The sequence below is a fragment of the Miniopterus schreibersii genome (genome assembly GCF_964146895.1).
Source record: "Miniopterus schreibersii genome assembly, chromosome: 1".
Classification (NCBI taxonomy): Eukaryota; Metazoa; Chordata; class Mammalia; order Chiroptera; family Miniopteridae; genus Miniopterus; species Miniopterus schreibersii.
This window is the reverse complement of record NC_138101.1, coordinates 87,365,797-87,387,232: the sequence shown is the minus strand read 5'-3', so window position 1 is coordinate 87,387,232 and position 21,436 is coordinate 87,365,797. Positions and strand designations below refer to the sequence as shown.

Here is a 21,436-nt window from a genome sequence, read left to right as displayed (position 1 = left end):
GAGATGGGGTTGGTGCTGGCAATTCTAGGCTGACAGTGCCTCATAACCAAAGTTAAGTGGACAAGAGTTCACATTACACGCGTAGGAAAGCCAAATTCTTTTTGTGAAAACAGCAGAGTTCATGAAAGAGAATAATGTGAAGATTAGGAAACAGGATGGGCTGTTCTATAGAGGGCCTCAAATGTCAGAGTACAGAATTTGACATTTAGACTTTATTCTGTGGGCAATGCGGTCCACTGGAAAGGTTTTAATCAGAGGAGGGGTAGGATCAGGATGCACTTTCTAGTCCCGTCTGATCTAAAATTGTATCTGGTGGTACCATTTACATGTAAGGGAACAGGGCTGGAGGAGGTGATACCAGGTAAGAGGACACTGCCCTGGTCTGGGCTGGAGTAGCAAGGGGCAATAAAGACTTGGAGGTTTGTGTACAGAAAAATGCTGCTGCTGGGCTTTATTCTATTAATATATCAGCTCCAGAAAACTAAATGCTATTTTTAAAAATTCAAGTTATAGCCCTGGCTGGTGTGGCTCAAGTGGTAGAGCTTCAGCCTGTGCGCCTAAAGGTCAAGGGTTTGATTCCCCATCAAGGGCATGTACCTGGGTTGCAGGTCCGATCCCCGGCCCAGTCGGGGCATGTGTGGGAGGCAAACACTCAGTGTATCTCTCTCAGATGTATGTTTCTCCTTCTCCCTTCCCCTCTCCCTCCCTTCCTCTCTCTCTAAAAAATCAATGGAAAAAATATCCTCACAGGAGGATTAAAAAACAATTCAAGCTTATATTTTATTACTACTTGTTAATTGTTACTAATAAGTTAATAAGGGCAGAATGAGAACAGGGCTATAACAGTAAGTGCCGTTAAACACACTTATTATACAGTATCACCACCACCACTACTGCTACTGCTACTGCTGCTACTAATAATATGTCATAAGACAGAAACAGTCTCCTTCCGACAAGGAACCCCAGATCCAGAATCCGCAAGTCGTTGGCACATATTGCCACAGGCTGAGCGGTAGACTGGATGATTCTGGTTGGTTTGTTTGTTTACAGGCTACCTAGAAAACCTTTCATTCCAGAGCAGGACGGACAGCTGGGGCCCTGCCGCCCCCCGCCCCCCCCACAGGCAGCGAGAGCACCCTTTCGCCCACCCGGGCCGCCGAGCCCGCAGGGGCCGCACAGTCGGGGCGCGCTCTGGGTGCGGCTGCCACCTGCACGAGGGGCTCCCGGGTCTCCCTCTGCCAGCCGGCGACGCCCTTGGACAGGGCGCCCCACCGCTCGCGGGGCCTGGCTCCGCGGTCTGGCAGCGCCCCTCACCTGCTGCGGCTGCCCCCTCCCCCCCCCCCGTGCGGGTGCCGCGCTGCGCCTCAAACGCGCAGAAGGGCGCGCGGGGCCCCCAGGTCCCTGGGGATCTTCACGGCGCGGCGGAGCCACTCCCTGGCCTCGCTGGTCCTCCCCTGGCTCCAAAGCAGCTTGGCCGCGGCCAGGAGCGCGCGGGGGCCGTGCTCACACTTCGGGGCGCGGACACCCTTGGCCTCCAGCCGGGGCCTCGCCTGCAGGAAGCCGGCTTCGGACCGCAGGGCCCGGGGCCGGCCCCCGCAGCGCGGGCTGAGGGCGCGCGGGCTGTTCCCGGTACTCCGGCCGCACAGACTCCAGCCACAGGCCGGGCGGGGTTCTTTGGGCTGTTCAGGCGAGACTTCTCCAAAATGGGCCGAGCTCGGGCCAGCTGCCCAGTCTTCTCCTCTAGCCCGGAGAGCAAAAGCCACAGGGGTGTGGAGCGGGGACATTTCTTCAGGCCCTGGCCGTGGCCTCCCGAGCCTTGTCCGCCCGCCCCTCCTGCTCCTCCACCTGCCCCTTCCTCGCCCGCAGCCCGGGGAAATCCTCGTGGTGCTTCAGGGCCTCCTCGCAGAGCTCCCCGATGCTCCCAGCACCCACCCCAGCCTCACGGGCTTCACGAACACGGGTGGCAGCGGGTGCGCTGCTCCGAGCCTTGCCCGCAGCCGCCAGGCGCGCTCGCTCTCGGTGCGCCCGGATTCCGGCTCCAGGGCCCGGGCCAGGCCTCCCCGCCGCGCGCTGGGTGCAAGGCCAGGGCCGGGATGCTCCGCCGCGCGCATCGCCCCTGGGCCGCAGCACCTCCGCTTTGGGGCACGGGGCCACGGCCTCTGCAGGAGCGCCTCCGGGGCTCCCCGGTGCCGCGGTTCTTCTCGGGGTCCGCGGCTCGCAGTCACCCGCTCACGCTGGGGACACTTCTGGGGCGCAGGCGTAGACGGCTCGTGCGCACTCCAGGGCGTTGCGGGCCACGCAGCGGGGGGCATCTTCCATCCAGGTGGGCTTCCGAGCCCCCTCCTCCATCCCAGTGCCCATCACGGCTCACAGGGCTGCCCGGCGGGTGGCCACACTGCCAGCCCCGCACCCCCTGGACACCCTGGATCCACCGGCTGGCGCGCGGGGCGGCGGCGGCTCGGCGGGTGAGCTGCACCCTCGGTGTTTCCGCAGCCCTCCTGCAGCCTGGCGGCGGGGACCCAGATGTACCGGTGTGGGGATGTTCTCAGGGGCCTTGTTCGGGACCTCGAGGGCATTTTCGCAGGTCTCCAGCCTCGCTAGAGGGAGGCACCCCCACCGCTCTGCTGAGCAGGATTCTAGCGTCTCCAGGCTCTTCCAGCCCAGCGGGCCGCCTTCCACAAGTGAACAAAGTTGGGTGTATGTTCCAGGGCTTTCCAAAAAACCCGTTTCATGGCATGAATGTCCATTTCCAGCTCTGCCGCTCTGATGTAAATCCTAACAGACTGTGGGAGGTGACGGAAAGCTTGGGCCACCAGGGCCTTGGCAGTGTCCCCAGGCTGCAACCTGGCTGCTTCTAACCAGACATCTTCACTCTTAGGGCACATCTGCGCCCCCTTCATGATGAAGCTCCCAGCGACTTGCAGCTTTCCGGTCACTTCCTCCAGGCAGGTGGATGGGATCCAGGCTGGGGGTGGTGAGGGTTTGTCTCCTGAACAGACTTTAGGAGCAGCCAGGCCTTTCTGATGTTATTGATGCCCCTCCGTGGGTCGGGATGATGGAATTTGAATGTCAGATAGACTGCTGACCGCAGTCTGCCCACTCACAGAGTCAGACACCTGGCTCAGCCTCATGTCCATCAGCCTGGCCAATCTTCCTCATGTCTAGCTCACCTGTGCCAGGTGTCATCAATCCGGGTGTCATCCACCTGTGTATGGAGTGTTTCGCCCACCAGAATAGGGTGTGTTAAGGCCTCCAAATTGAGTTTGTCAGGGATCCACTGAAGTACGGTTCTCTCCAGTCTGCAAATGTTTGGCAATGAAGCTGTCAGGAGCAGGGGTCAGCTTCTCATAGAGTGGGTTCCACTGGCGTTTGTTCCTAGTGTCGCCAACCTCAGGGATGCTCAGCCACTCTTCCTCTCTGGCTTCTGCCGACTTCCTTTTGAGATCTGAGAACTGCTGTTGGATTTGGAGGTGTTCCTTACGGTGTTTCTCAATTTCTTCTTTCTCCCTTTGCTCCCTTCTTTCTTTTCTCCTTTCATCCATCCTTTTATCCACAGCTGTGTAAATGGCATTTACTTCCTCATGGTCCTTTTCCTAGGGCCCCCTTGAGAAGAAGCTCCCCGCATACCCATTAAACTTGTCATAGTTGGTGTCATTCAGTTCCTCATCTTCACTGTCCCACGCCTGGCTTTTCTTCATCTGGTCCCCCGATGGTCCTCTTGCCCAGAGGCGCGTGGCGGTTGTCCACAGCATCATTGGCATCCTGGGCGGGCCCAGTGCCTGACCGGGTGCTGAAGCCAGTGGCACCTCGGCCCAGCCCGGGCAGGTGGGCGAGCGGCGCGGTCATGCCCAGGAACCGCCTCTCTTGTCCCAGGCGCAGGCGGGGACGAGCGCTGGGAGGGGAGGCAGGGACCTGCGGCCAGAGGCAAGGCTTCCCGGGTGATTCTTAATTCTCCGGCCCCTCTGTCATCAGTTTCTCTCTTTGCTGTGCACTAGAATGGGCAGAGGACATTTTTCTGTCCCCTTGATGATAGGCTTGGCCATATGCCTTGCTTTAGGCATTGGAATATTACTGGTCATGAAGTGGAAAGAGGCCCTAAATGGGCCTGTGTCTTTTGCTTGGCCTTTCGTACCCCTGTGGTTCACCCCGAGCCCCTTCTCCCGTGACTGCTGGTGAAAGAGACAGTAGATATAAAGCAGGCCTGAGCCCAGCCTGAGGTCTAGAGCCAAGCAAAGTTAGCCTGCAGCCCGGAACAGAGGAAGGCAAAGCAGTCTGCAGACCGATGGTGATACAAATAAATGCTCTAGTATAAACCACTGAGATTTAGTTGGTTTGTTATGCACCCTTATTACGGTAATATTCAACCAATAAATAACTTGACTTATCAAACTGTAATAAAGCACATTGCTTAATTCTTAAAGATACACACAAAATAATAAAAATGAAAAACTAACATTATCACAGATAATCCTTTCCAAAATAGTCAAATAATTAAAATAATACATTATCTGAATGACTTATATAACACATATTATATATGAATATGAGTAAATATTATATGAATGGTCAAATGATTGAAGTAAATGCATGAGTAGCATGAGTGAGGTCACATACGAGCAAACTCCTTTTGGTGTTAGTATGGTACAGGATATTGTTATAATTGCTCTGATTCCCCCACTCTTTTTTAAAAATAATTTCAGTTATAGTTTGCATTCAATATTATTCTGTATGTTTCTCCTTCTGTTGTTGTTGTTAATCCTCACCTGAGTATATTTTTCCCATTGAATTTTAGAGAGAGTGGAAGAGTGGAAGGGAGGGAGGAAGAGAGAGAGAGAAACATCGATGTGAGAGAGACACATCCATTGGTTGTCTCCTGCACATGCTGTGACCGGAACCAGGGATCCAACCTGCAATGCAGGTAGGTGCCCTTAACTGGGAATTGAACCCTCCACCCTCCAGTGCACAGGCCAATGCTCTAACCACTGAGCAACACAGGCCAGGGCTTTCCAATTTTTACATCTAAACATATGTACAAATGCTCTGTGCTTTTGCTCCTCCTATGGCAAAAGGTAACATAAACATGTGCCTTTGGGAACTACAAAGATGAAGGGTTATCCACCAAAAAGTATTATTACCACATTACTATTTCTGTATTTCAACAATAGCTGAGTAGAATAGGAGTACTCTGAATATGAAATAGTTTCATACATAAGAAAATAATATTTATTTACTATATTGCTGTATTAAAATTCTTTTTATAAAAACTAGCATAAGACCTAAACCTTGACATGTGCTTTAGCATCATAAACCCATCAACTTCCTTGTCACTACACATTTTTCTACCCTCTGGTGAGCTCCCATCCATCAGTGTCTCCATCAGTCAAGCTGTGTGTGTCAGGAGCACTCTGCAATGTCACTCCAACCTTCTTCCCCAAATTGGAAGCACTTATGACAAAAAGCTATTTCTTCAGAGAAATAAAATGTTTGGCTACAAAAATATTGGAAATATGAACCCAGAGTAAGCAGTGAGATCTGGGTCAAGATCTACTTAATTAAAAATCAGTAACTGAATCCTAGATTACTTCTCCCCAATTATTAAACTTCAGAGTGAAGCTCAAGCCAGGATAAATCTGATAATGTAAGAAATAGCTGTATTATCTAAGCAAACCATCTTGAAGGCTTTATGGAGTCTGATACATTTCTAAATAGCTACCCTGAGAATTGACATTTTTGTGGCTGACATTACATGTGGCTGATGTTTTATTGAGGTCTTCTGGATAGCATCTCTATCCATCACTAGACAGCCACTACTTGGACAAATGGTGGCTGGCTGGCAGTCTGATTAAAGTTGGCCTGACTTCAAGCATTTTCCCGTTTCCTGGTGAGCCAGCTGCAGCCTTCGCTTGCAGTTGGAGGAAGCTCAGTGATGCACAGGAAGCAGGACATAAAAGCATTTTAAGCTGTTGCTTTGGGGAAATGGGATGAACCAAGAGAGCTTGTGGTTTTCAAAGCCCAGTATACAACTGCCCTAAAACAGTGAATTTGTTTTAAAAATTCAACTAGGTTCCACATGAACATGTGTTTTTTCTCTAAAAGTAAATTGAATTTATTCTTTTACTTCCTAACCTCAATCATGTACAACCTTTTAAGTATTTAGGTTATGCAAAAAAAAATTTAATGGTTTTTGTAACATGAGTTGTATGTTGTTATTTTTTTATTTGTTTGTTTTTTCGAATGTCACTCTCTTTGACTCATTTTAGATATCCTTATTTGAAAACCAGCCTAATTTAACTTAGAATATATATTTAGTCTGGTAATATTTGGGAATTATAAAACTAAAATACTAAAAAAAAGGTAATTTACTAAGAGAAAAGTAATTTAGCAGCTAATCAGTAGTTAAAGTCACTAGGAAAAGAGCAATGCAATGTATAAAAAACATAGGATAATGATAATTTTATTATCTTTTAACTTATTTTGCATTATTTAGGTATTATTGAAAACACCATGTGTATCATTATGAGCATTTCATGAGAATTATTCTTGCCAACTTTGAAATTTCAAAAATGATTTACTAAACAAAATGATATGGCCATACCAACTGATGCAGAAAAAGAATTTGACAACATCCAACACATTCATGATAAGAACACTCAGAAAACCAGGAATAAAAGGGAATTTTTTCAACTTGAAAAGAGTATCTACAAAAATTCCACAGCTAAGATAATACTTAATGGTAAAAATTAAATGCTCTTCTTCCAGATCAGAAACAAGGCAAAAACATTTTTCTCTCTCACCACTTTTATTAAGCATATTATTGAAAATCCTTGCCAGTGTAATAGGCAAGGAAAACAATATACACACTGGAAAGGAAAGAGTGAAATTGCTACTGTTTCTGAATGTAAGAATCCCATTATTTGCACAAAAATTCCTAGAACATTTATTGTGAGTTCAGCAAAAACTCTGGATGTAAGAGCAATACACAAGAATCAATCACATTTATATATACTAACAATAAACATGTGGGAATCAAAACTAAAAACCCAATTGCTCCAAAGAAAACACTATCCTGAGGTATACACAGTGAAACACATATAGGATCTATGTGCTAAAAATTACAAAATGATAAAAGAAATCAGACAAGATCTAAATAAATGAAGAGACATATGTGTTCCCAGATTGGAAAACTCAATATAATAAAGATGACAATTATTCCCAAATTGTCAAAATTTGGGAACTCCTATCAAAATCCCAGCAAGATTTTTACGTCAACCTAAAAAAGTTTATATAAAGTTTACATGGAAAGGCACAGGCCTTCGAATAGCTAAAATAATCTTGACAAAGCAGAATAAAGTAAGAGAAATCAGTCTATCACATACTAAGGTTTACTGTATAACAATAGTAATCAAGACAGTGCAATATTGGTGGAGGTTTAGATACCAAATCAATGGGACAGAATAGAGAACCCAGAAACAGACCCCCACAAATATGCCCGACTGATTTATTACAAAGGTGCAAAAACAATTTAATGGAGAGATAGTCTTTGCAGCAAATGGTGCTGGAGCAATGGGACATCAGAGGCAAAAAGTTAACATCAACCTAAACCTCAGACATTAAACAAAAATTCCTTTAAAATGGATCATAGACATAAAATGAAAAATGTAAACCATGAAACTTTTATGTGAATTCATAAAATCTTTCAGACCTCAGGATAGGTAGAGTCCTTAGCATCAACACCAAAAGCATGATATATAAAAGAAAAAAATGGATAAACTGGATTTTATCAAAATTAAGAGCTTTGGGGCTAAGAAAGGAATTTAAAAGGATGAAAAGACAAGCTATGTATTGGGAGAAAATATTTGGAAACCACATAGGACTACTCTTTCAGAATATATAAAGAATTCTCAAGCCCAACACTGAAAAAACAAATAACCTAATTAGAAAATAGGCAAAATATATGAATAGATATTTCAGCAAAGATGATTTAACACAACAAAAAAGCACATGAAAATTGTTCACCTTTAGGGAAATGCAAATTAAAACCACATTATCCGATAATCCTGGCCGAAACAGTCACACACCCACCAACCCACCCACAGACACACACACACACACACACACACACACACACACAGTGATAGCTCATTGTAGAACACAGCGTTCTACAAAGGGATGAAGTGGGTTGGGGGTCTCACAGTATGGACAGCACAGAATGTACTCTTCAGTGACTTCCTAACCAAAAGGATAGAATCCAGATGACCATGGGATAGCATCATAAAGTGCTGAATAAAATAAATGCCAAATTACAATTCTATATTCAGAAAAAAATATCCCACTAAATTTAAGACAAAATAAAGTCTTTTTCTGAAAAACAAAAACCAACAAAAGTTTTTACCAGAAGTTGTGCAATAAATCAAAAACCACTAAATGGAGTTCTTCTAAAAGAAAGTAATGCAACCCCTATGGAAGCATAGAAATTGAGGAAGAAAAAACAACAAGGGTAAGTATATATCATTACTAATTGCATGAAACAATGAAAATGTTTTATTGCTTAAAATATACACAATTAATATAATTAACATTAATACCACAAAAGACAGGAAGTGGGTAAATGAATTTAAAAGGTTTTAAGGTCCTTGACTTATCATGAAGTAGTAAAAGGATTAGTTTTAAGTTAGCTTCTAATGAGTCAAGAGTGAATATTATAATCTCTAATGTAACCACCAAAAGAAGAATAAAAAAATGTACACGTAATATATATTTTAAAGAGTAATAAAAACTGATCAATTAAAAAAAGGCAAGAAAGAATAATTTAAAAAAACAACATAAGAAAAGGTGGGACCAACAGGATCCCAGTAATGCAACCGTCTGTTTAAATCTAATAATGTTTGCAATTTTATTTGATGTGAACGCATTAAATTCTCCAACTGAAGGATAAAGCAAAACAAAATCCAAATATAGTCTTTGAGATAGCAAAAGGCTGAAAGTGAGGAGACTGAACAATATACCATGCAAACGTGAATGGAAAGGAAGCTAGGGAAGCTACATTACATCAGAGAAAGTAGACAGGAAGGCAGGAAGCATTAAAAACGGGCCCGGCCGGGCGTCACTCAGCGGTTGAGGTCGGCCTAGGATCCAGGTGATCGGGGTTCGATTCCCGGTCAGGACGCATGCCCGGGTTGCGGGCTGTGACCGATCAATGACCCTCTCATCATTGATGCTTCTATCTCTCTCTCTCCCCCTCCTTTCCTCTCCCTGAAATCAATCAATAAAGATATATTAAGCAAACAAACAAATAAAACCAGGATATTGCAGAATGACATGAGTCAATCCACTGGGAGAGAGGATAATTTTAAATGTGTATGTGCCATGTGAGAAGGACAGACCTTTCTACTGAGCTTCTGACTCTCCTACCTGGCTACCTACTGAACGTCAGCTGGCTATCTTAAAGGCACCAAATTTTCCATGCCGAAAACAAACATTATTATTTCTCCTACGAAACCTGGTGCTTTTCTAGAAATTTTATATTTGGTGGTGGCATCACAGAATACTGTCCAGAAACCTTAGGACCATCATTTTTTTCCTGCTCCCTCACTACCTCGTTCAAACACTCTTGTGTCCTGTTGATTCCACATCTTAAGTATTTCTCCTTTCAATCCCCCTCTTTATTTTCACACTGCCACTGCTCCTATCACCTCCTGCCTTAACTATCGCAACGCTTTCCGAATTTTTTCCTGCCTAAATTTGCTGCCCCCTACTTCAAAACATCATCCTCACACGTGCAAGAATGTTTTCAAAACCAAATCCGCCCCAGCCTGTTTGGCTCAGTGGTTAGAGCGTGGGCCCGAGGACTGAAGGGTTCTGGGTTCGATTTCGGCCAAGGGCTCGTACCTCGGTCGCAGCTCAATCCCTTCCTGGGTTGGGCTGCGTGCGGGAGGCAACCGACCGATGTGTCTCTCTCACATTAATGTTTCTCTCTCTTTCTTTCAATTCCCCCTCCCCCTCTCTGAAAAGCAATGGAAAAAATATCCTCGGGTAAGGGTTAAAAAAAGCAAAAAACCAACCAACCAAAACCAAATCTAATTAGGTCTTAGTACTCTCAGCACAAAACAATCAAGGCTTTCCCTCCGCAGGTGAGACAAAGCCCTCCACAGCCAGCCCCTGCTTATCTCTTCGCTCTCAGCTTCCCTTGTTATCCACCTGTACCCCAAAGCATTACCATACAATGGGCAGGCAGCCTGTAGCCTCTGAAATGCACGCATCTGTAACTTTATGCAAGCTTTATTTTTCCCACGCAATGTCTGTTTCCCAGTGAATGTCTTCTCGCCCTTCCAAGTTGATACTACATATAGCTAAAATTTACTGCATGCCAAATGAGAGTCAGGGAATGCTTTAGTGTAATCTTCACCACAGCCCTATGAGATAGTTATTATTAGTGTGCCCATTTTACAGAGGAGAAAATCAAGGCAGAGGATAGGTCATCTGTCCACTGTCAAACTTGGAATGTATAAGAACTCGGTTTGAACTTAGGAAGTCCAGCTCCAGAGCTTACATTCATAACAATTTCAATATAATTGAGGGTTCATATTCTCTGAGCTGCTTTCTCTAACAATCTCGTGTCCTCTTTACTATATACCAAAGTACCACAGATCCTTTCTTTTCTTCTTCCACTGTCCTCTGCACATACTTCTGTCAAAAAGCACTTACCATACCAAATTGACGTTTTTTGCCGATTCTTCTACCTAGTAAACTTCTCAAGAATAGGAAAACACTCATTGCCTGCATAATATTATTGAACAAGCAATGGAGGAATGTATAGAAAATATAAATATTTCTTATTAGATGGATTTTTGCTTTCTAGTCTAAGTTTATAAGGGGAATTATTTAAATTAAATATATTTCCTGATTTATAAAGTTATTACTGTATTATAAACATTATGTATGTGTGCATGTGTGTGAATGTATGTGCATGTGTGTGTATACATATAATCTTTGTAAACAAATGACTTTTTGGTTTTATGTATTAACCTGTTTTTAAAGATAATTTTGTTGACTTTTGTGGCATATTTGATTGTGAAAAAACAATGAGCAGGACAACAATAAAAATATCACTAAAAGACTTTAGACACTGCCTAAGGAGTAGGTTGTAAGGAAAACGCTTCTCTAGCTAAAAATTTGCAATGATAAATTATGTTAGGTCTGTTACTTAAGAAAATTTAATCTCTGAGTATTAGATTTCAGCAAGCAGAGCAAAGTTATTAATTTGTAAAATTCAGGACACAGCAGTGTGCAGCAACACTATTTTAAACAGGCAATACTCTATTTACTCAATATTGGCAATTACAAAATCAAGTTATCAAAAATTTGAAAATGTATATGCATATTTATTTCATATATAAATTGTTATTTGTAAATGTAAGTATTATTTATAATATACATACTATACTTATTTAAATATCTTCTATATAATAAAATATACATTATATATTATATAAGAATATTTTGTAAAGTTTATAATATAAATATAATATATAATAAATTCATATAGTGTAAACATTATATAATATATAATTATTTATAATAAAACATTATAGTATATAATATAAATGTTATTATATAATTACACTGAATTATACTACTTGTAAACCATGTATTTCATTAAAATATATATTATATCTTTCCTTGTGGAAAGGAGGAAAGAGGGACTGCTGTAGTTATATGCAATATTTATATACAATAGTATATTACCAAATATATTATTTGGGACCTGGTACAAATTGGAATGCTACTACTAGAAAGCAGGCAGTGTCAAATGAGAAGATAAAAGTGGAGAAAAGTAGTTCTATCTACCCAAAAAAGTAAGAAAAGAAATGACCTGCCTCTGAGAGAACTCCCCCAGAACCTCCCTTGGTCCCGGCTTATTGATAGCCACAGAGATGATCTGGACTGATTAGGAAACCAACGGGTTTGGAAGACAGTACCACCTGGTTCCAAGCTCGGCTCTACTTCTTAGGAACCCTGGTGCTGCAGACACAGTACCTAATCTCTTCACTTCTGGCTTCCTCCTCCGTAAAGTGGGATCGTCCCTGCCTTGGGGTAGTTGTAAAGATTAGATGAGGTATCTGTGTAAAGCACCTCAGGTAGATGCTCAGTGACTGGGGCCATTATCACTATGCCTGGGGAGTTTTGTGACAAGTCTTTACTTGGGAGTGAGCAGAACATAAAGCTACCACACAAAGTTAACAGATTTTTTTCATTTATCAGGATAAATACAGTCTAATAGCCCTAATAATGTTTCATTTCTAAACAATTGATTTACAGTCAAATAATTTTTTTGAATGTTTACTGCTAATCAGATATAGTTTGCATGCTCCTGGGAACACTACACAAAAGCCAGGCTGACCTGAGTAAGAATAATGATTATAGAGAATCTATGGTTACAAAAAATTTAACCCAAAAATGTCCAATTATCTGAGACAAAACTGGGTTACATTTTGGGGAGGTCTGGTATGGCTTAAGTTATAAAGAATAATTGTTTCCAGCTCTTGTTTACCTGAATATTTTTCAAAGTGTTATCTTATAATTTACCATTAACTCACTTTTATCACTTAGCTTGGTCTCCACAATACCATCTGGTTTTATTTTCCAACAATGGTCCCTTCAAGACCAGGGGCAGTAATCTGGTTATGTGGGGAGGGGTGGGCACAGACTCTTGATGCTGGATATATTTTAATAAAAACCTTTCCTTTCTTTTTGCTGATCTGGAATTTTACTCTTGTCTACTTGCTTTTGTAAGGTTTTGGGTGAACTAAGCATTTGTTAGTTTCTTTATCGTATTTCTACATTCCCAGCTCAGCAAAAAACCCTTTTCAGTAAAACACACAAAGGATAAACTGCAGATAACCTTGTCTTTGGCATCAGCTCCCAAGAGAAGTCCCATCACTAGTGAAAGTTACAAGGCTTAAATAGGGCGGAAATACGCTTAGTCTAGTTTTCTGCAAATGGGTTTCCAATTTCAGCTCACCTCATTCTCAGACTTTATCAGAGGGAGCAAATGACATTAAGAGAACAGACAGACAACATGGCTTTCGAGTAAGACCCCCATTATTGCTACACTCAGAGCTCTTTGACAGCGACTTATAAAATTATTCAAGCTATAATTCAGCTGTCTTACTGCACTTGCACTTTTAAAAGTAATGTGGGTGGGCAGCTTATACCAGGCTGCTAAGAAGCGCATAGAGACATACACACATTGATATTTAGTGTCATTGAATATTTTGAAGTTGATTATTTTATTGTTTTGCTACAGAATTTTAGAATGCCTCTCAAGGCCCAAGCTTAACACCAAAACTGTGGCACTGAAAAATGACTAGAAGCCAAAGGGAATTTAACATATTCTTGTATTTTTCTCCATTTCTTATGACCACGTTTTCCATCATTGGGGCCCGGTTTCACCAGCTTTCTCTGTCTCTCTTTCTGTCTTTTCCTGTTTTCTCTTACAAGCAAACCATTGTTCAGCTCCCTCAACTTCATCCCACCATGGCACCTATTTTCCTGCAGCATGTTTGAGAGACATTTTCAGATGTTAAGGTAGCAGGCAAAAATCCAGAGACCAGACACACATGACCCAAATGTTGAATCTGATCTTGTAGTTCTAAATCTCTAAGAGTAAAAGCGATCAATTTACTATCCCAAGTAATAGCTGAACTATATGAAGCATGATTGCATTTTGAGAATGAAGCATATCTAGATATAATATAATGTATGTGTTTTATTTATTGTGCGTACTATAACATAATTATAAAGTAGGCATAATTTATTCACTTATTCTTTATTTTGTTCATACAGCCAATATTGTTGGAGTAACAATTATGTGCTAGGCCTCTGCAAAGCCTTAGAATTAATTGGGTGATTTCAGATTTAAGTTATAAAATGTACTTTAGGGTTTGCTGGTGAGATTTCACTGAAAAATGGGTAAGAACCAGAAGTCGTACCATGAAGTGGTCCTGTTGATAATAATGACCCATCAACCTCGCCCACTTCAGAGATAAGGTGGGAGGGGGGGGACGGACATGGAGCCCTGCAGAAAGCCAGGACTTCAATGTTACTTTCTAATACAAAGGGTCTTTCTCTTTGACATGTGCAATACTTTACAGGAACTGTCTACTTCACCCCAATCACATTCTTAAAAGACAGAAAGTGGTAATACTTCAAAAGACAGAAAGTGGTAATCTTTTTTAATGGATAAAATTGAGCTCAGAACTATTATAGGACTTTTCTAAAGCATCGCACCAGGTAATGATATAATGAAGCCATTGGCCACCTACTTTCTGGTCTGCAGCTCTTCCAGTTTGGACGTGTCCTCACCTTGTGGGCTATGATTCACTTTGTCCTTGTTAAACACGCACTTTGGTATATTTGCCTTTCTTTCACAGCAAAGGTCTGTGAGTCTGACCTAATGCTACCTGACTCATCCCCTGTATGACAAATACTCTGGATGAAGGAAGACAGACAGTGGCCCTCATCCTTGGCACGTGGGCCGTGGGCAACAGGGAGCCAGGAGTGTTAGTTGTGTGTCCAGGATTTACAGCCTTAGGGGACATGAACCTCTACTCACTGATGTCCTTTTGTCCCTAATATTGCCATCTTCTCTAGGGCAATGCCTTGTCCTTCTAGGATGTCATCCTGAAGGGGTCACACTTCACACTCTCCTTGACAACTCACTGGTCCAAATGCTTATGAACTTCATACCTAATGAGGTCAAGTTCAGTGTCTGACCCTGACATTTTGCCAAAGTGTTACGCAATACATTGCTTCAGAAACAAATGAAATGACCGTACTACACAGTAAGTAAATGTACTATAAATCCTAGATCTAACCCTATATCCACCAGTTTGGTATCCCAGGTATGAGCATGTCATGAATAGGCTGACCAAGCAGCACTGCATCATGACACCAGCATAGTAAGAGGATACAGGGCTTTGCAGGTTTAACAACACATTTGCAAGTCTGAAATGCTTCACAAGTGACATCAGTGAGCAAGGTCATGGCCAAAGCAGATCCTGTGGTAAAGGAGGGGCAGAAACTCAACTAGCAGAAGTTCACCGAATAAAAGGTACTTGTAAATGTTGAATCTGCACTGTGGAGCATGACCACTTCAGCCAAATCCACAGGACCGATGGCTTTCAAACTTGATGAGATCAGAGACACCATTGACAATCAGATGAAAGCTATGTACTCTCTGGAGAAAAATGCTCAGATTTTCAGCTAATTCCAAGGTTTCACAGGTCCCTAAGGCCCAGTATGATCATTTTGCTGGTTATAAGTCATTCAGGATCAATTATTCATGTGGCATTAGAGTGCAGAGAGAATGGGAAGGCGGATTCCATTGCAGTTAGAGGTCAGCTCCTGTGAAGTGCCTGCTCAGCCTCCCCTGCCCTGATATCCCACTACGTGGGCCCTTCACAGCTGCAGTTCCATGAAAGAATAGATCCAACCAATTTCACTACATATTTAGTAATTAACAACAAACTAGGGGATACTTCCCCAAAATATGTTCAGATCCATTAGCAATGCAAATATAACATATGCACAAGGACACGTTTACTTAATAATCAAGTAATTATGTGAACTGGCTCTTTACTGATTTCTGAAAAATTAAAGCAGATGTTTATAAAGTATCGCCAAGTGTGTAATCTAAATAGTAAACTGCAAAACTCTAGTGTTCTAATGAAATAAACCGAACTGAGATGTTGCAGACTAAAAGAGTCTCCTCTTCACACTAACTATTTATTCTGTGCAAATACTGTTTTCCAGGCTGAACTGACAGTGTTGGAAACAAAAAGCCATTGTCTGGTCCACAAAGTTGCTTTATCTTCTTTACAGGAAACACAGGGTAGTTTTAAATGGATGTGGTGGACGCGAAGGGTGCATCCTATTAGCCAAGTCTAAGTTTTTTATCCAGATCTGTAACTAAAAGACTTCATAAACTCCAGAGTTCAACCTACTCTTATTTGTCTTCCCCTTTTCCTCACCACAAACAACAAACGATCAAAACAAGATTAAAGTTATGGGGCATGATCGGTTAACTCGTATGTGTGGTCTCGGAAGCCTTGTGACACCACACAATTCAAAATTATGACACTTAGGTTCTCAATACAAAATTATCACTGGAAATTACTTAGAATAATCTAAACATTTCCAAGGGGTTGGTGGTGTGTGGAGACGAGGGAGGCAGAAGCACCCTCACGAAACGCAGCAGCAGCACTAAGCTGCCACCTAATGGCCTTGGTTTCTGCCCTCTGCACAGGGACTTTTTCTCTAACTGTGACCAGGGGGAATAGCAGTTGACTGAACGTGTCCAACGCTCAGGGATGAGCAGTGCCTTTGGCAGTGTAAGATTTTTCTTCCTGTGCCACTTCAGTGCAGTGAGACCCACAAAAAGTCCTCTTTTCTGTCTTCTTTGTATCCCAGAAAAACATAGTAACTTAATGAGGCTGGAGAACACTGGCTAAGTGGCAAGCCTCGTGCACGTGACAGTGTGTGGGGTGCTTTAAGGCTGTTTCAATGGGCATGTGACAAAATACGAGGGACAAGAAGAGCAACCTGAAAGCAGGTAACAAGAGCAAATGCAAATATGTGCCGTTTGATCCTAAAGTCGGTGCTAAAGGCAAGGGTATGTGAGTTCTTTTGCACAAAAACAATCACCAGGGGGAAATTAATTTTTCTTTCAAAATAGCCTCCTGTGCTTTGTGTACCACTCCGCTTAGGCAATGCCATTGAGGTAATGCTCTCTGTGTGCCCCTGAGACTTGCTTTCAAGTTATTCTGATACCACTAAGTAGGGGAGGCCACGAAGTGATTTTCTGATACAATTTGTCATGGTGTCTGTGGCTTATCGTGACGCCTTCAAAACATATTCTCTAATTGCTTCCCTCAAGAAATGCGTACACACCAAAAATCACATCAAATGCAAAGAAGTTTAAGGCAAGCTCTGCTTTGAATCGAGGCATGAAGGTTGCCCACAGCATGGGGTAAAGAGAAAGAAAGAGTTTGAACAGTAAGTCAGGCCTCTTATTGTGGAAAGCTCCCCAGGTTTCTCTGAGACGTCACAGAAAATGTGAATTTTTTGGTGAGGTGTTCATTTTCAGAACACTAACCACATCTTTATTCAAATAGAAGAATCAAAACGTTTTCCAGAGTCAAGGATAAATTTCCTTAGACTGTGCCACTGATGCTGTGAGGATTGATCAACTGCCTTATACGATGTGACGTTCTTTGTTGATTATTTCTCACATGCAGGGAGAATAAACTGGGGTGCTATTTTTTATTTATCCTCACATTTAGCTTTTCCTTTTATCTCTAGATAGTGCCCAGATCATTATTTCCAGCCCAAATTGTTTCTCAACCTTCAACTTCCTCCTGTGTTTCTTCATTTAGATATCTCATAGGCCCTTCAGCCCCAAATGCTCTAAACTAAATATTATATATCTTCCCTAAATCTTAGTCTCCTAAGGCACCACTATCCAACAAGCTACTCATAAGAAGTCATCGACAAAGCATGCCCTCATGTAATATATCAAGTAATAGAGTAGTTCCAAATGCCGCATTTCCAATATATTCTACCTTCTGAGTACCACTGTGATCTCTACCCTTTCTTCTATTTCCATCCTGCTGTGTCAGTTTGAACCTTCAACATTTCCCATCCAGAATTCTACGATAAGCTTCTTCCTTCTCAGGTCATAGGGTCCCCTGTGCCTTTCTCCACACTGGTACCACTGTGATCTTTCCAGAAGTCATCCAACCATTTAGTCTTTACTTACAATTCTCCAATACTCTTAACCATTTTAAGGATTAAGTCAACACAGGCTGTGGGCCTTCTTTCTTGATCTGGCCCTGGACTGCCTTTAGGCTCAACTGCCACCAATTTTATGGATGATTGGGCAGATAGACTTTATCCTTAGTATACTAGAGAAGTAGATTTGTTGAGTGATTAAAAAAAAAAAAAATCAGAATATATTATATGTAATTTAAAAAACCAAAACTTTATATGACATATTCCTCTAAATGTAAATGAAAAGCAACTTTAGTCAGGTGGAAAATAAATAAAGCAAAAAGTAACAGTCGTGAAAAATGGATTTACAAGTCCAAAATTCTTACCCAATGTCTGTTGGAAAGATAGCTTCCAACCTCTTGCTGTTTGAGATGAATCTGTCTTGAACACCAGGAGCATACTATTATTACTGCTCTTAACATTTGGTGGAAGCTTGGAACCACAGAACTTGCCAAGAAGTGGGTCACTGATGTTATAACCATCATAAATTGCCAGGTAGTCTTGGGAGCAGGAGGTGGAGAGAACCACATCAAACTCAATGAACCTGTGAAATGAACCTTGTTAATACTGATGTTCTCCATTTAGATATCCATTAAATAGTACCTTTAGTTCTCTAAAAATATAAAATACAAAGGCTAAAAGCAGAACATCCAAACTTTACTTGATTGGAAATACTAGAAACAATATACTAATCAGTTCAAAAGTTTAGCCAACATTTTTTGAGTGACTTCAATATGTCAAAAAGCACTGGAGATGTAAAAATGAGTTAAATATGGCCCTGGGCTTCTAGGAGTTTACAGTCAAGGGCATATTAAAGTCTGGCTGACATTAAGTTTTGACAAGCTGAACTGATATCTATTTACCATTTCAGCAGCACTTTAGTATGTCAGTCTCATTAAAAGTATGGTTTTGACTCTGGAGCCTCAGTTTTCTCATCAATTAAATGAGATTAATAATTACCTTATATGACTGTTTTAAGAATTAAATAACAGAATTATAAAAAGTGTTAAAGGGTTTTTTGTGTATAATAAGTGCTCAATAACTGGCAACTGCTTTCTCTTACCCTCCCTACACTCTGATTTTAAGATAGCCTTATGACTTTACACCCATTACATGAAGCTCCTTTGAAACTGTTAGAAAAGTGTAACAGCCATTTTAACAGGTAGAGTGCCTGTTTTCTTGCTTAACCAGGCACTATTGGCTTATGTGGAGGGTGGGGGGCCCATTTCCCAGGTTTATACAAGGACCTCGCTCTCCCTTCCTCCCTTCTATGCTCTGATGAGGATCAGTGTCCTCCACTGCCTGTGAATAGAGCTAAAATGATTTTCTTAAGAAGGTGAATTTGTCTCACATACTTGAGCAGAATCACTTTGTCGCCTCTCACAGTGATGTTGTACAAACAGTACAAATTGCTAGGGTAGTCTGAGTATGAGTAGGCAGGGCTGTGGATGAGCCCAGTGGAGAAGTTGAACACACCGCCACAGGCTGCAAGAGAAGACAGGGGATGTGCACAGAAGAGTCGGTACTCACACCATGGAAAAACGATTTTGAGATCATCTTTACTACCATTCCTTTCCCCCCTAAAAGAGATGCTTATTTTTTCTTAAAGAAACTTAAAGCTCCCTTCATTGTGTTTACAATTAATTCTGATTTTTCCACTGAGGTGGAAAGAGGAAACAGTATGGGAGAGTATGTTAAGGAGTGTCTTGGAATGAAGTAGGTCTGAGTCAAATTAAGAGCCAGAGTGGAAACGATGAGAAGAAACATTTCATGTGTTGGGTGTAACTGTCCTTTCTCTGTATTTAATCCACAGGCTCAGAGAGATTACAGAGATAACTGCAGATTTAGAAAGGGTGTGCAGAATCCAAGGCACACCCTGGCCGTATGAACCCAGGAAGGTCTGCTATCTAGGAATCTTCAATAACACAGATTCAAGTTTTCTCTATCAAGGACAGATTATTAAAAAGTGAAGTATTAGAAATAATTTTTGGACCATTTGAGCTTAGTTCCCTTTGTTGGCTCAAGTGCACAGCTCCTGGGTCCTATGTATTTCTATTTAGTTGTGAGACTGGTAAGGACTATATTCACCCAGATCTGTATTACTGGTGCTCAACAGCATGAGGCGGCTGGGCTTGCTCCCCACCTTGACTCCAGCAATCAGCTGCCCTGAGCCCTTAGTTACTCCAGTCAGTCAATAAAACAACAGCCATAGAAACATAACAAATCTATTGTACAAAATATAAAATTACTATCATTTTTGCTTGGACTTTCATACTGGGAGGATCAGTCAGGTTGTGCCACCTAATGATGGAAAGTGCCCTCCTCTCACTGCAGTGAGAAAGGCTTATATTTATTTTATTATGTGATTCTAAAATTAGAATGGGGTTAGTGTACTTTGATGTTACCTCCATGGTTTATAAACTGTCAATGAACATATTCCACTTATACCTCTTAGAAATGAGAAACAAATGGTGGCTGCCATTTAAGGCTATTTACTTGTTGATGTATTGCATCTCAGCTGAGCCCACTCTGCAGGGAAAGCTATTCTCTAAATGCCCATAAGTATTCATGTGCTCAGACCCCTGTGGACATCTGTAGTGAATTAAATGTCAGATCTGTGTAGCCATTACTCCATTTCATCTTATACACAATTATGTGGCCTTTGAAAGCTTATCAAAGCCTAAATCACTCCCAAATTTGTACATGTCAAGATTCTAAATCTTATCAACAAAACTCTTTAAATGAGACTCTCCTGGTGGCTATGTGGAAGTTTGCACACAGTGTTTTAGGAAAACGAGGGATTAAAGACTAAATGAGTATAAAGCAATGATGAAACTCTCCAAAACTATTCTTTTAGTTGTACTAAAAGAATGAAATGAATCAATGTTTTTCTTTATTCAATGAGACAACCGGGGGAATGTCCATTGCTCAGCTCTCTTCTGGTTGTGCCAACAGACGTACAAAACCACAGACCCTAATACGTTACAAATGCGGGCCAGGACTCAGGTAGCAGCTCCCGTGAATGAGCTGTGAAGGCAGCCGTTTTCATAAATAAGCATTTTTAATCTTCTCTGTGGATGCGAACAGTTATTTATTTGAGAGATAATTATTTAACTTTCTACTTACTTTGAGCAATGGGCTTGGTCAAGTAAAGATGAAACAAAACAAAGATTTTATAAGATTTCTGCGCCCCTTTCACTAAAGTTGGGATGAATGAAGTGGGGAAAAACACTGTCAGCAAACGAACCAACCAAGTTTAGTGCAGGAGAGGAAATGGCTATTCAAAATAGAGAAATATGGCTTTAGGATTTTCAAATAAACACAGACTGAATTGTCTTTAAAGAATGAATAGATCCTGGTAGCTACAGAGGCCTTTGCCCAGGCTGTGACTTGTTTTCTCACTTTGATTTTGACACAGAGAAACTGCAAATTATGACATAAATACATCAATTTTTTCTTTCCCTTTAGGGCTTGAGCTTTTTGTATATTGTTGAAAAAATCCCACCAGAAGATCATAAAGATATTCTCTTAGTTTTTTTTTCTAAATTTATACAAATTGCTTTTCACATTAGCAAACTTGGGAAAATGAAATAGGCATCTGGATAGT

General features: G+C 41.7%; 1 protein-coding gene and 1 pseudogene across 2 annotated transcripts in view; both read right to left on the bottom strand.

Moving 5' to 3' along the window:
• CUBN (cubilin) overlaps positions 1-21,436 on the bottom strand; it is a 258,721-nt gene that overhangs the window by 27,169 nt on the left and 210,116 nt on the right. Inside the window, exons 58-59 of the mRNA XM_081135485.1 lie at positions 19,185-19,314; positions 18,156-18,373 (exon numbers count right to left, since the gene is read on the bottom strand). Of these exons, the coding sequence (XP_080991611.1) occupies positions 18,156-18,373; positions 19,185-19,314 (348 nt within the window). The remainder of the gene's footprint in view (positions 1-18,155; positions 18,374-19,184; positions 19,315-21,436) is intronic.
• On the bottom strand, positions 1,504-15,210 carry LOC308562810 (pre-mRNA-processing factor 6 pseudogene; annotated as a pseudogene). The gene is made up of 2 exons: positions 15,103-15,210; positions 1,504-3,912 (listed from the first exon to the last, which is right to left on the bottom strand). The product of its transcript is annotated as a pre-mRNA-processing factor 6 pseudogene (transcript).